Here is a 14,048-nt window from a genome sequence, read left to right on the forward strand (position 1 = left end):
CTATGTTGTATCAATTATGAATTTTAACGTGCCGACGCTACACAGACGATTAGGCGCGCCGTAGTCATGGGTTTTGTAATAATTTGTACCACACTGGTATTATTAGCGGCCGCTGAAATATCGAACACACGTGCGTTTGCTCTGTTGGCTGGCCTTCACCAGAAAAGCGGCCGCTACGGTCAGGGATTGAAGCCGCAACCGTGTTCGTCCTGAGGCTATTTTTAATATCGTAAACCACGCTACGGTGGCGGGCATGCAGAGACAAATAGAAAGAAAAGTAGAGACAGGTAGCTTCGCCCTCGGGTTATTGCTTGTTTTTGTCCACCTACTTTTACCATGCCCCTTCGATTTTCAAAGTGTAATGTTTTGCACGTCCAAGATATACCTGAGGTATTAGTTCTTGTATACGCGGATGGCGTTCACAAGGGCTAGACTTGGTGATATTATTTGACACACAAAGGCAAGGTGTAGGTGGTCTTCCAATCATCGTTACAATCGGTTTACTGCATCAGAAAACTGCTTCAAGTAACCTCGAGCGCACTGTTAAATCTTCAGAAAAACATGCTAAGCACTCGGCGTAACAACCGTGCAGGTGCATTCTGGGGTTTCTTTGTAAAAATGGCACCAAACCTTTCATCTTCGAGGGACGCAACATTGCATCCAATATTGTTAGACGCATTGCGATTATACGTTTGGCCGTTTTCATAAATTTTGAGGACACTTTGTACTGACGTTGTAGAAGTGGTGGCGGGACCGCATGTTTAACCCCAGCCCACAAAGTATGCTTCTGAATTTCCGAAGTATTAGACTTAAGCTACTTAGTATATTATAATATCTACTCATGCCGTGTGTCCACCCTAACAGCAGGGTACGGAAGCCTGCTAAATGAATAAAAGAGGAGCGGTGCAATCCGCCGCGGGCTCCTCTCGATCAGCCGCGCACTGACGAACACGAAGCAATAAAATCCGCCCCGCCCCCCCTCCTGGAAATTCCTTTGCTATTTCGCATGAACCACGCACCACAACAAATGCTTAGTAGACTGACTACCCATTTAAATCCGAACGAATGGAATAAGAGCTTCATTACATATCCTGCAATAAAGGTTCACAATAAATTCTACAGCTCAAAAAAGTTTGAATAGAAATCATTTTATTCATACTGATGTAGATGCGAATTTAGGCATAGGATGTCACGTCAGTGGTAGGTGACTCGCAGTTGCAACATAGAAATTTGTAAAAATTGTTCTGATTCGAACAAAAAAAGTACATGATATGAAAATATCTTGACAGGAAGTTCGCGGTATGGATTTAATTTTTTTATTGCACTTTTACCGAAATTGTGAGGATTAGGCCAGATAGTGCGCTGGCAAAATCTTCAGCCAGCAAGAGAGCCACAGTATTTCTTGCAATCTTCGTAGGTAGGAAAGTTGTTGCAGTTAGGACGGCATCCACCCCAATCGAACTTTTCACACATCCTCGTTGTGGTGTTGAAGTAAAAGCGCGGAACGCGCTGGTTACATGGCTCCACCATTTTCGGACATTTGCAGCCTGTTAGAACAAGAAAATAAATGTGTTATTTCTGTTACAAGGGTTTTAAAATATACCCAAATTTTATTATCAACCGGTCTCCCACAAACCTGAAAAAATATTTTGCTGCGGGGGGACTCAACTGTATTTTACTTTTTACCTAGTGAATGAAGACGAACGGGCCAAGTGTCTGCGCGTTGCTCACAAATGAATATTAAGGTCGAAAGGCGTTCTGTCAAACCTCACCGCAAACACTGAGGAATAACGAGTTCAGGGAAACCGTTTTTATTCCCAGCATACACACTCCATAGGACGCTCGCCTCTATGCGTACTGCACAAGTGGTGCGCGGAGCCGATCAAGGGAAGTACTGCTGTCCCTGACACAACAAACGAGGAGAGCATTCGTATTACAATATTTCTTCTGAATCAAGAAAAGTGACCGCTGTTATTATGAAAACGTCTTGTTTAAAATAGGGGGCTTAGGTTGAAAGAAATACCTTAACACCTTCATCATTTATGAACTCAGAAGAGTTTGGAAGAGGTATGTAAGCTGAATAATTTCTTTGATTGGGGATAATATGGAAAGACAATATCGGTTAAAATTGTTAGCGATGAGGGCTGAGTCAATGCCACTGGTAACAGGGCGCCTAATTTATATACGGCCAGGTTATCAGATATAAGGCAGTGCACTTGCGAGCTTCTCGGGAGCTTTCCAACACCCACGTAGATTAGAAGCTCATCCATGAAAGGTATGAACACTTTCATTTACAAAGAAAATTGTACGAGGCTTCTTTTACGGTTTATCTCGTTACAGTCGGACTCTATCGCTTATAACTCCAAGTCTGTGCGGTGTTGAACAAAAAGTATCCGACAGTGACCATAGTGCTCCGCCGGTGACCACCTCCTCAGTACAATTCGACACTTGTTTTTGTTCGAGGCCGACTGCCCCAAAGACTTGAAAAATTAGGATACAAAATTACTTCCCTAAAGAGGTATATACCCATTGAGGGCACACATCACCGGTTACGCACCGCAGGACGTACGGAGTAGCCCCCACAAGAGGCCTTCATGAAGACTTTTAGGGCGAATGTTTTCATCTCTTCCAAATTTCAAAGCAGAGCGCTCACTATTCCTTCCGACATTTGCCGCATCGCAAGTTCATTATAAGTTGCGCTGTGCTTGTAATATAATCGCCACCAAGAAAATATAAGCAATGCCTCCGCGTGTATATGCGAAAGTAGAATAACAAAAAGTACACTTACCATCCGGATATTTGCATGGCTCGCCAGTAGCCGGTGGCTGGCAGTCTGCGACACAAAGTATTCTAGTCAAGATACGACGAAAAAAACTAAAACAACAATACATGTGCACTGCCTTGAAATGCGCGTAGCACGTTGTGCAGCAATAACATCAGATCTCTACAATTTCTTCGCAATCCGCATTGTAAGAACTGGAGTTATTTGATTTCTTCAACAGCAAGAGTTGTCCAAATGTGCGGAATGCTGAGAAGTGGCTCTTGTTACTGCCTTTTTTGGTTTCGAAGTTTTATGACTGTCTCCTTTAGACGACTACCATTGTGTGTTCAAGTGTCACACCACTCGAGTGCTGCCATAAATTCAATTTCACGCTCATACCTGAAAATCCAAAATATTTCGCTACGGCATTGCATGATTGTGCAAACGCAAATTGGTTGTTTAGTTCCGGACTAAGTGATTAGCTTTGAAGCTTCGTCCGACTACGTCCTGCATCACTTAAAAATATATTTGTATGGCGCAAGAGAATAACTACGTCACATAACAGTAATCGTAATTACTAGTCCAAATTAGATGGTCTTTATTAGGTAATATTAAATTGCGCCTTTTACGCCAGAATGACTCTCGTGTGTTGTCGTTCCTGACTTCACTGCATACATTTTACTCCCGTCTACTGTGCCGATCTACTTTGTTACAGAAAAAATCAACCGATAATAACACCTCTAAATAATGATTGATCGGGAAGCTCGGAGGAAGACGCTTTTTATTTTATTGATTTACTCAAAATTTTCGAAGGGCAAAGGAGAAGAAGATCAATCTTCATAGTTTAACCTTTTATAATCAGCAATGCTGTGCCACGATTAAAATTGCTGGCCAGCCAAACCGTGGTAAGGTATTTTATTTCAGACAAAGTGCTAAAAAAATTCAGTCCTTGCAAAATATTTAAAAAACAAGGGCAAAAACAGATATTACATGAACACGGGGAAGAGAAATTATAACACCCCATGAGAGAAAGTGGTAGTTCTCGCGAGGTTGAAAGCTTTACAATGAGTACAAAAATTGTTTGCAACAGCTGGTTGAACATATTGCGCGAAAATAAAGAGATTTCTTTCACCATTGTAATATAGTTGTACAATATATCTAAGGGACATATTTAGGTGCAGAGGTTCGGCATTGCATTTTTGTGATTTGCTTCCAGGTGGACTTACCTTAGAGAGGACCTCCTACGATGACTGAACACCTAGTGTCCTAAATGGGTCGTTGTATTACTACTAAACTTTGAGTGAGAAGGAACGCCTGGATTGCAAAAACTTTAGTCTGCAGCGTTGCTTTTTGTGGAGAAGCTTGCAGTTCAACTCCATAAATATTTCCACTGAGGAGCCAGAGGGTTGAGTATTATCAGATATTTCTAACAGGATGTAAAGCTGGGCGAGTTGGTGTTCATTCATTGTGAAAATGCCTTGAAGAAGACGTCGACTAAGGACCAATTACACAGGAAGACGTCTGTTGCTGGCAGCACATCCTCCGGTATATTTCGTCCTTTGTCGACGTCTTTTTCGCGTATGAATTTCCAATATTTTTCTAGTTGTTTATTAAGAAACTTGCCATGCACATTGCTATATTAGCGCTGTGTATACATAATTTTTCCTGAAAAGGAACCAATACTTTCGGTTTACGATTTCCTGAGTTACCAAAGATTATTTATCTGGCTTTTGTTTCTTGTAGCTACGTTCTTTCGGAATCAGGTACGTACAACACTAATCTGCAAAAAAAGATATACGAATTTTTTTTGGCGTTCCTTATATATTTTGAAATTATAATTTTAATTGTTATTTTTAGGGCGAAGTGCACGAACCCTCTGCTGTGAAATTTAATACAGTTTTCGGAAGCCCAAGTTTATCTACCATACTTAAGAACAGAGTATTTTGTTTTCGCCTGTGAATCAATTGCATGGCAATTTGTTTACGAGAGTTATTCCTCTTGTTGTTTCTTATTTATTGCAGGGAACACGATTAAAAATTATTTAAACAGCTGTGGTCTATGCACGCAACCGTGTACCACTCATCGTGCGACAAAACGCAACCTGTGAAATTTGAAGCAGCGTTTTACTTGCACAGTTCTTTTGTCGGGGTTCTGCTATGAAGCTGCGTGGTGGATCAGGTCTTACCGCTATATCATAATTAAACACTGTGGTGTGGATAAGGCTTGGCGTATTTCTTCTCATTAGCACAAAACAACAGCCTGGATAAGACGAAGTTGTTTTATGTAAATGTTTTTATAGGGGCTCTACGAGGAAAAATTAATGCTACAGCGAATTGTGACGGCGTAACAAATTGCACGCATAGACAATTTCTCATCTGAGTCCACCGCCGGTGCTCGAGAGAGATTAAATCAAATAGGTAAAGCATGATTAAAACGGAAAGTATTGAGAAACCGGAGAACATTGTAAAAGGTGCCCTACCAGCCAAATAAACTCCATTACATTGTTTTTACTTCAGCTATCGAAAGTGAAGGAGTATATTCTACAAAATAAAAACCAGCAATTTTAAACGAAGAGTTTTGACACTGCTCACAGTAGGAGCCCACAAGGGAACCCACTTTGTATTGCAGTTTTCTTTCACTTGCACCAAGCCCGTGAAGAATATTTACTGGAAGGGTATTAGTTGCAACGAGAAGTGTTGAAAAGGTCCTCAACGTTGTCTAGACACGTCAGAAAAATATTATTCTACACTAAATGATGTCCAAACATAAACTTTAGTTAAAAATTTGCTGTCCTGGTCAGAATTTTTGAGTGAAGATCGACCTGTTACCAAAAGTACATAAAGCATGTACCGGGAAAGCTGTTTAAATACCAGGGTATCTTTTAGTTTTATAACACTCCCTAATTTTAAGTGAGGAATATTAATTTAAAATAACATAAAACGTTTCATTATACCACAAAATATCCAGAACATTGAAAAAGTGAATAAATTTTGTTGTGTTAAACATTGATACCTAATACCAGGTAATTCGAAGCTGTACAAAAATAGAGACTAGTTCGAAGTTTATTTTGCAATACAGATTTACCCCCAGGTCGCTCTTATAGTTGCTGCAGCACTTTCCTTAAAACAAAAACGTAAGCCAGACATGTTGCATTGACAAATTGTTATCTGTGATTAGTAACTCGCATTCAGGTACCGTTGTGCTTCGCTGCATGGAATTGTCAGCGATACTTTCTAGCGTAGTTGCAATTTTCTTTTGTGACATGGAAGCTTCCTTCCGCTTTGTTCCGACAAACATTTTTGTCCAGACAAGATCACCAAAAATTTAGTTGGGTCACAACATATTTTAGCCCAAGCTGCAGAGCTAGGATAGAATTCTTTTTATTCTTTAGTATACTGCAGGCCTCTTGGAAAAATATTACTAAACTTGGACACGACAGCGAATGTATTATTACAAAGACTTTCATTTATTTGTAATAGTTAGTTCACCGTAATGTTTGAGACAGTGCAGAATTACAGTCTGTTTCCAATACCCGCCGGTCTACTGAGAGAGTATGGTTAAGAAAGCGACTGTAACTCTTGTTCATACTGAAATGCTACCAGAGCAACAAAGACAAGGACGAGAAAGGGTGCAACACAGCGCTGCACAAAAGGAAAATTTCTTGTCTAGCAGAGCGTGTGCCTTGACAATGTTTGGACCTGCGTATTGAATAATTAGGTAATTGAACTCTTTTCACACGCGCTGTTTTCTGTATATATGTTCGATTTTTCAATAAAAACCCCAATTGTGAATGCAGTGGTGTGTGTGTACACTTTCTGATCATTGTCTTTCTTGCGCTGGTTTCTTTCAGTATGAGCTCGTAGCAAACGGTCCAATTGCATTCTCGTCGTAAGTCTTGTCTTTTGGAAAACATCCCCCATTAATTCAAATACCGAATTATTTCAAAATACGTGTAGTAAAGTTAGGACTTGGGTGTTGATTAATTTATATATTTGGTCACTATACAGAACTCAACATGGTGTTGTGCTTTTACCTCTACGCTGTATTTAAATCTTTAAAGTAAGTAAATGGCTCGAAGGTTACCTTTCCCTTTCCAAAGCAGCAATACAAACATTTTTAAAATTGCGAAAATTTATACTCGTGAATGTTTTCAACTTGACCTATAGTTAAAAAAAAATACTTTCGGCAGCTGGAAAAAAATTGACACATAGAAACGACAACGATAAATGCCCAAATATCCCAATTCGTCAGACACCAATACTGGAAACGTTTACTTACTCTGGCTGCAAAAAGCTATTGCAACGATCGCCAGGACAACTGCTTCTCTGAACATGGCTGCGGTAGTGCTGGGCTCCGGTATTTGCGTTTAAAGAATGCGGCTCATGATTTATATAGCAGCTTCTGACTGCAGCCAAGCATAAACAGGAAGCGGTATCGGCCAGCCCAGCACGTGTAGGGTTGTTTAGAACCATTCTATTATTGCACCGTGTATACCACGTGGCCGCCGTATAGCCATAGCGGGTCACCGAGATTATCAAAAATAGAACCGGAACTGGTTATTTTCAGCTCGCTCCACGTGCTCCTTAAAATACCCTTCCGTATGTACACGTGCAGCCGTGCGGCACACGCTGTTCCCAGAGCATCCTGTTATATTGTACGAGATCATAAAGTAAAAAAATCATAAGAGAAAAAATGAGATGCTTAGAAAAAAAAACCTGCATTCATAGTGCAAGAGTGTTCGACGATTTACTTAGCATTTGATTTGCTTGTAATTCTTGTTTTATATTATGAATATTTGCTATGGTCTACTTGTCACCGTAGAGGTCTTCAAATCTTCGTTCTAAATATAAAAAAGAATATTTTGTGATATTTTTGTTCATTTATGTGGGACAGACTGTATCTAGACCATAGCTTTCAGTCTCTTAATCGGGCATAAAGAATTATCAAGAACAAAACGGCAATATTTGATATTACTGAATTTAAAAAGTTTCTGAATCGGTCTTACGGATTTGTACAAATGTGCCTATAAATTGCACAGCCAATAGATGTAGAAGCGTATCATTAAAACTTTCTCTGTTGCCGAAACACCACTTCATTCCGGGCGAGTGCTTGTATGTTGTATGTGTGCTGTATGTATGTTGAATGTTGTTTGTATGTTGTATGTTGTTTTTCTATGTTGTAATGGATGTTGTTTTTCAAACATAAACAAGTATATGAATTTGAAATTCTGATACCGACATGCTTCCTTGGAAAGCCAATAAAACATGATATTGCGAAAAGGAGGCGATTCAATGAACGTAAAATGATATGATTCACCTTTGTGTTGTAACGCCCAAAAGTTTTTTTTTTACTTCCGCAGAGACAACTGTTACAGCAATTCTATGTTGGAACAGACAATATTTTAGGGAGTTGTTTAAATAAAAAGGTGACCGCGAAACTCATCATCATCGTCATCATAAAATAACGCCACTTTATTGGGGGGTTCTTCAGCGATATCTAATAAGACAATTTTATAAAAAGGAACACCGGTGCGTCCATGAGTAATTTTTCTGAATTAGCACTTTTGCTCTCAAGAACGCCGGTTTGTTTTACCTAGCAAGTTACCGTCCAGTTTTTAAAGAATCGTATAATTGTTCCGCGTAATGCGACGTGGTTACGTAGATTATGTAATCGCAACCTCTGCGTGGAAGTGGTCTGAAGGAATGGCCGAGCAAAGCTTCGCGGTGAGGCAGACTGCAGCTTGTGCGTTCGTTTTGTTTAAACAAGTAGTTATTGAAGTAACGATGTTTTTATAAATCGAGCAATCTAATAGATTGTTCAACCAATAAAATATGCAATAAAATGTTCAACCAATAAAATATAAAAGTAAACATTTTGAAATTACCTTAGAACTTGATGGCATGTTTGTTCTGGGTTACGATATTGCAGGCAGCATCTGGTTAGTTATGGCAACCGCACGATGTTGGCAACAGACTGTTCCTAGAAATATAAAAATTCCGGATTGACTTATTTGAATGCAACGGCTCGAATAAAAATATCTTATCAATTTTGTCGGGTTCAGGGAAAATGAACATCTTTAACGATTTCCCGAACTCTAGACCAGTTGCTCGTTTTTGCAAGAAAACCACCTGTTGGACACCGGGTATGTATTCAGTTCACACGCACGGCCGCGAAGCGCGCAAACATATTTGCAAATCTCATAATAGTACCTGCCGTACGCTGTCACAAACAAGCGTACGCATTTTCATGCCACGCGTTATTAGGGAAGGCAAAAAGCAGAAAGGGCAAAAGAATAAAAATCTCATCTATGTAAAAACGACTGAACAAAAAAGAAATTGGTGAAAGTTTTCCTGTGGTTCTTACTCCAAAAATTGCGTGAAAGAGGGGTGTACTCCTTCTGGAAAAGCATTGTCAAGAGCACAGCTAAAGGGCGGGCTGCTAGGCGGGTATGTATTGCTTGATCAGGCTTGAGTGTACGCGCACCCAATTCACAATATGGAAAGAGGTTTCCTGTCGTTGAGCCGTGTGTGCTTGCGGGCTAAGGAAATGATTGATTGATTGAAAGTTTCATTGATTCATTGCAACTTTTGAGTCAAATCTCACTGTCGGAGAGAGCATTTGTACCTAAAAAGGGTTTCGACAGACTCAGCACTTTTTCTCTATCTGCTAAAAACCATCACTTTTCTGCAGAACAAGACAGGGGCGTCTACGGGCTGTTTTATACCCCCGAGGGTCCGTTGCAGCCTCAAGCGGTGTGAATCACTCCAATCAGGGCTCTCGCTGCCCGAAGTTTGATTCCGACGAATGGAGGCGAAGCGGTTGCGTCAGCCGAACCACCCAGACGTGGAAAGGATAGGCGATACAACGGGATCCTCTGCAGGCCTTTAGCTGCGCGTCTGCCGCGGGCCGTTTGTCCGAGGCATGATTCGGCCCACCCGTTGAGAAGGGGAAAGGAGAGACGACTCTGCGGCGCCTTCAAATTAGGGCACGTCTGGCGAACGCGGTTTGGGCGAGGGACAAACGGCCCCGCTGTCGGCGTGGTTCCCGTTGCATCGAATTAGTGCTGGGCGCTCTGGCACAACACTACACAACCAGAGACGCTCCTTAGCATCATAGACGCAACGAAATATTCAATTTTTCCCTGAAGTCGTTTTCTACTTCCCTATCACTTTACTGCCCTTTCCTCATGCACGGCCTCCGGACCTCTCCTTTCATCCACTGAAAGTTTGAGTCAATGAATAAATGAGATTTATTTATGGCAAGTGCTTGTAACTGGCCTGATTGATAGAAATGTCACGGCGCCGTGAAGAGTTTAACTATTTTTGCAGAACAAGTCTTTTTGATTTCCGTTTATGCATTTATTATTTGTTGCGTTTATTTTGGGTTGTACGTAAGCTTAGCTTATAATATGGAGTGGTGCGTCGGTGAATGCCTAACCATAAAAAAGTGCGGTTTCAAGTATGTTCTAACAGCGAAGATGAATAAAGACCCTTCGGAATGTTTTTTTGGTATCGTCAGACAAGCTGGAGGGAAGAACGAACAACCTACATTTCCCAAGTCCCTTCAGCTATACCGCATGCTGAGTCTATATTCCTTGCTAAAGCCACCGCAGTTCGGCAACTGCACAACTACTGGAAACAAGCAAGCTTCTGTTGTCACCTTGGCGGATTTAAGGAATATTTACAGGGATTCATCCTCGCAATGCCCTGCCAAACTAGATCAACTGAAAGAAAAACTTGACGGCCTGATTTAAGAAGGAAGCTGTGAGTGCGACGACCATCGACGACTCAGACGCAACAGTAGTTGACTGCATCGTCTACTACGTCACAGGATTCGTATCCCGGAAGCTTGGTAGCTGCACATCCTGCACCACTTGCAAAGAGGTTTTTGCGGGGAAAAATGGCATTGTAAATGTCCCTGAAGCCGACCCAGAGAACTGCAAAACAAAGGGCTGGCTGACACCCAAATATGCACCTGTGCGATCTTTTCAAATGCACAGAAGAGCATTTTGCAAAACATGCTAATTACCGAAGTGTATACGACAAAACCATTGATGCTGTGCTGGAGAGTCAAAACTTTATGTTCCCATGCAGTGCTCACAAAGAAGAAAGGCTGGCAAAGCTGTTGCAATATTACGTGTGCCTGCGCATGCGGCAGTACTGCAGGCAGTTGAAAAATCGGGGGTCTGTGAGCCGGGGGTCACAGGCAGGAAAAACTGCAGCAAACTAAAGTGAACTTCTATCAGCGGGAGCAAGGATTATTCGAAGGAGCCGGTCGAGGTGCGTAAATGCGTACCTCCAGAGTAGCACATACTCGCAGTGTGGGATTGGCCGACCAAACATCCCCCTCGCAAGGGGCACGATCAAATGCAGAGCATTTCCGGGGGCACACGACGTTAAGTAGTTTGCCTTACGTTAATATTGTTGCACTTCTTGCTGTTGGTTGTTGTATTGTAATTAAATGAGGAGACGTAATTACGTAGTCACGTGACATCATTTATTAGCAGGTGGGTATGATTATTGTGGCGCAGTGGGAAGAGCACCATGTACTTCGCGTTCCGCCCACAGGTTGTGAATGCATTGTATCAGCAGCTTGTTGACGTAGTTTGAATGAGTCAAGGATATAAGGCGCGTTCGTAGCCCTTCATTCCGTGTCGGCTTTGCGGCGCAGTGGGTAGAGCACCATGTACCTTGCGTTCCTCCCGCAGGGTCGTGAGATCGAAACCAGGCGCCGGTAAGTAATATTGTTTTATATAGTGTAGGGGGAGGGGTGCGGACTACTACGGACAACTAGAACGGGTGACATCGTGAGTTAAAGAAATGCTCTGCATTTAAAACAAAGCTACAGAAACAAAGGAGCTGTGGCAACTTGTGGCTTCAATTTAGATACGCCTAGTCATTGCTGCTTTATCAATTCCCCTATGCTAATCTATAAAACCATCGCAGACTACCACTATTATTGTTGTCTGAATTCGAATATAATTATTTTGTGTTGCTGCGGCACGGGTAAGATGTGTAAATTGGAAAGCCTCGGTCCCCGGAGGCGTTGTGGCGCTGCTGTGGGGCACCAAAAACTGCACCACTCGCCCTTTGGCTACATACGATGCATCATTTCTTCTACAACGATTCTTGTCTCTTGTTCGGCGCTCACAATGCCCCCTTGATGTCGCATGTTGACGACAATGTTAAGGCAAAACAATAGCGACACGGATGCCACCATTCTCGTAATATTGCAAATGTATGGCAATTAAAGACGTTTTGTTGGAGAATTAGTTGAAGGAACCTAGTCATGCAGTAAAATGAAATTGATTGTTTTTCCTGTTGTCACGAAATATCAGTCGTACAGGGAAAACACTTAAAAAGGTTGCAAAAAAACAATCCCAATGCTCAGCAAGAAATAAATAGCTCTCTGCTTTTTCCCGCTGCAGTGGAAACCATATTTTAAAAACGTTGACAAAAACACGCCCTTTCTTGTCTCAGGAAATTTATTCAATGATGATCGTTTTGTTTGTTTTGTGCGAGAAAAACAGTTCGTTCGATGACAGGACGTAATTAATCATTCGGCATCAGACTTCTATTTCACTTAAGACCAAACAAAAAACGCTGCTGGTCACTATATGATCAAGTGCAGGCACGATGCACCGGAAACTATCCCTACGCAGCACGACTTCCTCGTGCCAGACGTGTCTCTACACGGTGGAAATGTGTCCTCATTATTGATGTCTTTTTGTCCAGAAAACAAAGGTACCACAAAATAAAAGTCCGTTAAAAAAGGGAAACGTTATGAAAAGGCAAGTGCTAGGGCTATTACGAAACACTTTTATTCAGGATATTTTTACACATCCGGAACTTTCATCACCTCAAAACCGTTATGCTTCTGCGGAGTGAGCAGAAGAGCATAGCAGCTTTGGAAGTTATCGATTTTTGCATATATAGGTGTTCAAAAAGGGATCAATATATTAAGGTTCTCAAGCAGAAATATTTTCAACGGGTAGTTATCAAAGTAATACAACGAATACCCTCACTCGTGCTGCAATATTGTTTTACCTTCCTGGATTTCTATCTTCACCTTGGCTTTCACATTTTTACTTTTACCTTTACCTTCGTTTCAAATCCCCAACACGGAGTTGTTTTATTAAGTGAGCACAAAAATGTGTATATTATCACCACCAAGCTGCAACACTGTTAGAGATATTCATAATGGCGCTAACCTATCTTCTTTACATTGGGTTACGTGCACTTGGATCCACCAGGCTATCTGATTGATTTCTTGCTTAGCCCGTGTTTGAGCTTTTTGCACTACACTGCATCGGGCAAGAGCAAATAAAACTCTGGAGAACCTGCAATAAAAATTGCACTCTTTCCATCGCCTCTGGAAGCACTGGGGAAACTATAGTTGTCGTCAGCATGGAGGGGCACTGCGTGATTCCCTCGTCGCGGCACATCCACCTTCAGTTTCTGCTATGATTCTGGGCCTTCCTGAAAGCGGCTGTGAATGCATTCATTGCTGCAACCGAAATAGACCCGGCCAATGGCTGCTACATCCCTGTAATGACGTCATTTGAATGGTCAAATAACGCTATTACCGAAAGAGAGAGAAACCTTTCTAGGAAGTTTCTAAGTTGTACGATCTTATAGACTCGCAATTTGTTGCTCAGGTACTTTGCGATCACACAATCTAAGTACCGAATGTGTTGGGTTAGACCTTTTAAAAGGATTTCTTTAAAAAAGGTAAAGTGTCGCAGGTTCTGTGCAATAAGGGAGCATTTCACCCTTTCTGCAGTAACCTAGAGTGGTCTTCTTTGATCGGTGATGTCGATATCCTTCTTAGGTTACGCAACAAATAGTGCTACTGAATATATGCTCGCATGGGAATTGTACCACATACACATTTTTGACGTTTGACTGTCCATGTGTATTTGTTAACTGCTGCTTCCTGGCTTGGATATACTTATTTCACAACACAAGCTCGCTCCAATAAATGTACTTTAAACAACTTTGGATTGTTTTAGGCATTCGTATCGGCAAATCGCCATCCGAGATTAATTTAGTGCTGTACACGTACAAAAGGTGCTGCCGAAACCATCTGTTGGGGAAAGTTTTCTGTTGGGCGGAGCTTTGACCATTAAACAACCTTTTTGCACCTTTCCTTTCCGGTAGTTCTGCGATAAATCCGTCGCGACCTTTCTCTGATTGGGCCACATGATCTGCACTAGGTTCGGCGCACTACAAGCCGTGCTGTGCACTTTTGCAAACAATAGAATGACACGTGCGCACGAGAGCAACTA

General features: G+C 41.6%; 1 protein-coding gene across 1 annotated transcript; it reads right to left on the reverse strand.

The window, feature by feature from the left end:
• Window positions 1-1,299: 1,299 nt before the first annotated feature.
• On the reverse strand, window positions 1,300-7,151 carry LOC144142089 (kunitz-like toxin PcKuz1). The gene is made up of 3 exons (XM_077673510.1): window positions 7,040-7,151; window positions 2,789-2,833; window positions 1,300-1,547 (listed from the first exon to the last, which is right to left on the reverse strand). Exons 1-3 carry the CDS (start codon window positions 7,092-7,094, stop codon window positions 1,375-1,377), a joined length of 273 nt encoding a protein of 90 aa, XP_077529636.1. The 5' UTR covers window positions 7,095-7,151; the 3' UTR covers window positions 1,300-1,374.
• Window positions 7,152-14,048: the final 6,897 nt, after the last annotated feature.

Source organism: Haemaphysalis longicornis, unplaced genomic scaffold (assembly GCF_048455015.1).
Source record: "Haemaphysalis longicornis isolate Haplotype H1 unplaced genomic scaffold, Haemaphysalis longicornis Haplotype H1 scaffold_6, whole genome shotgun sequence".
Taxonomy (NCBI): Eukaryota; Metazoa; Arthropoda; class Arachnida; order Ixodida; family Ixodidae; genus Haemaphysalis; species Haemaphysalis longicornis.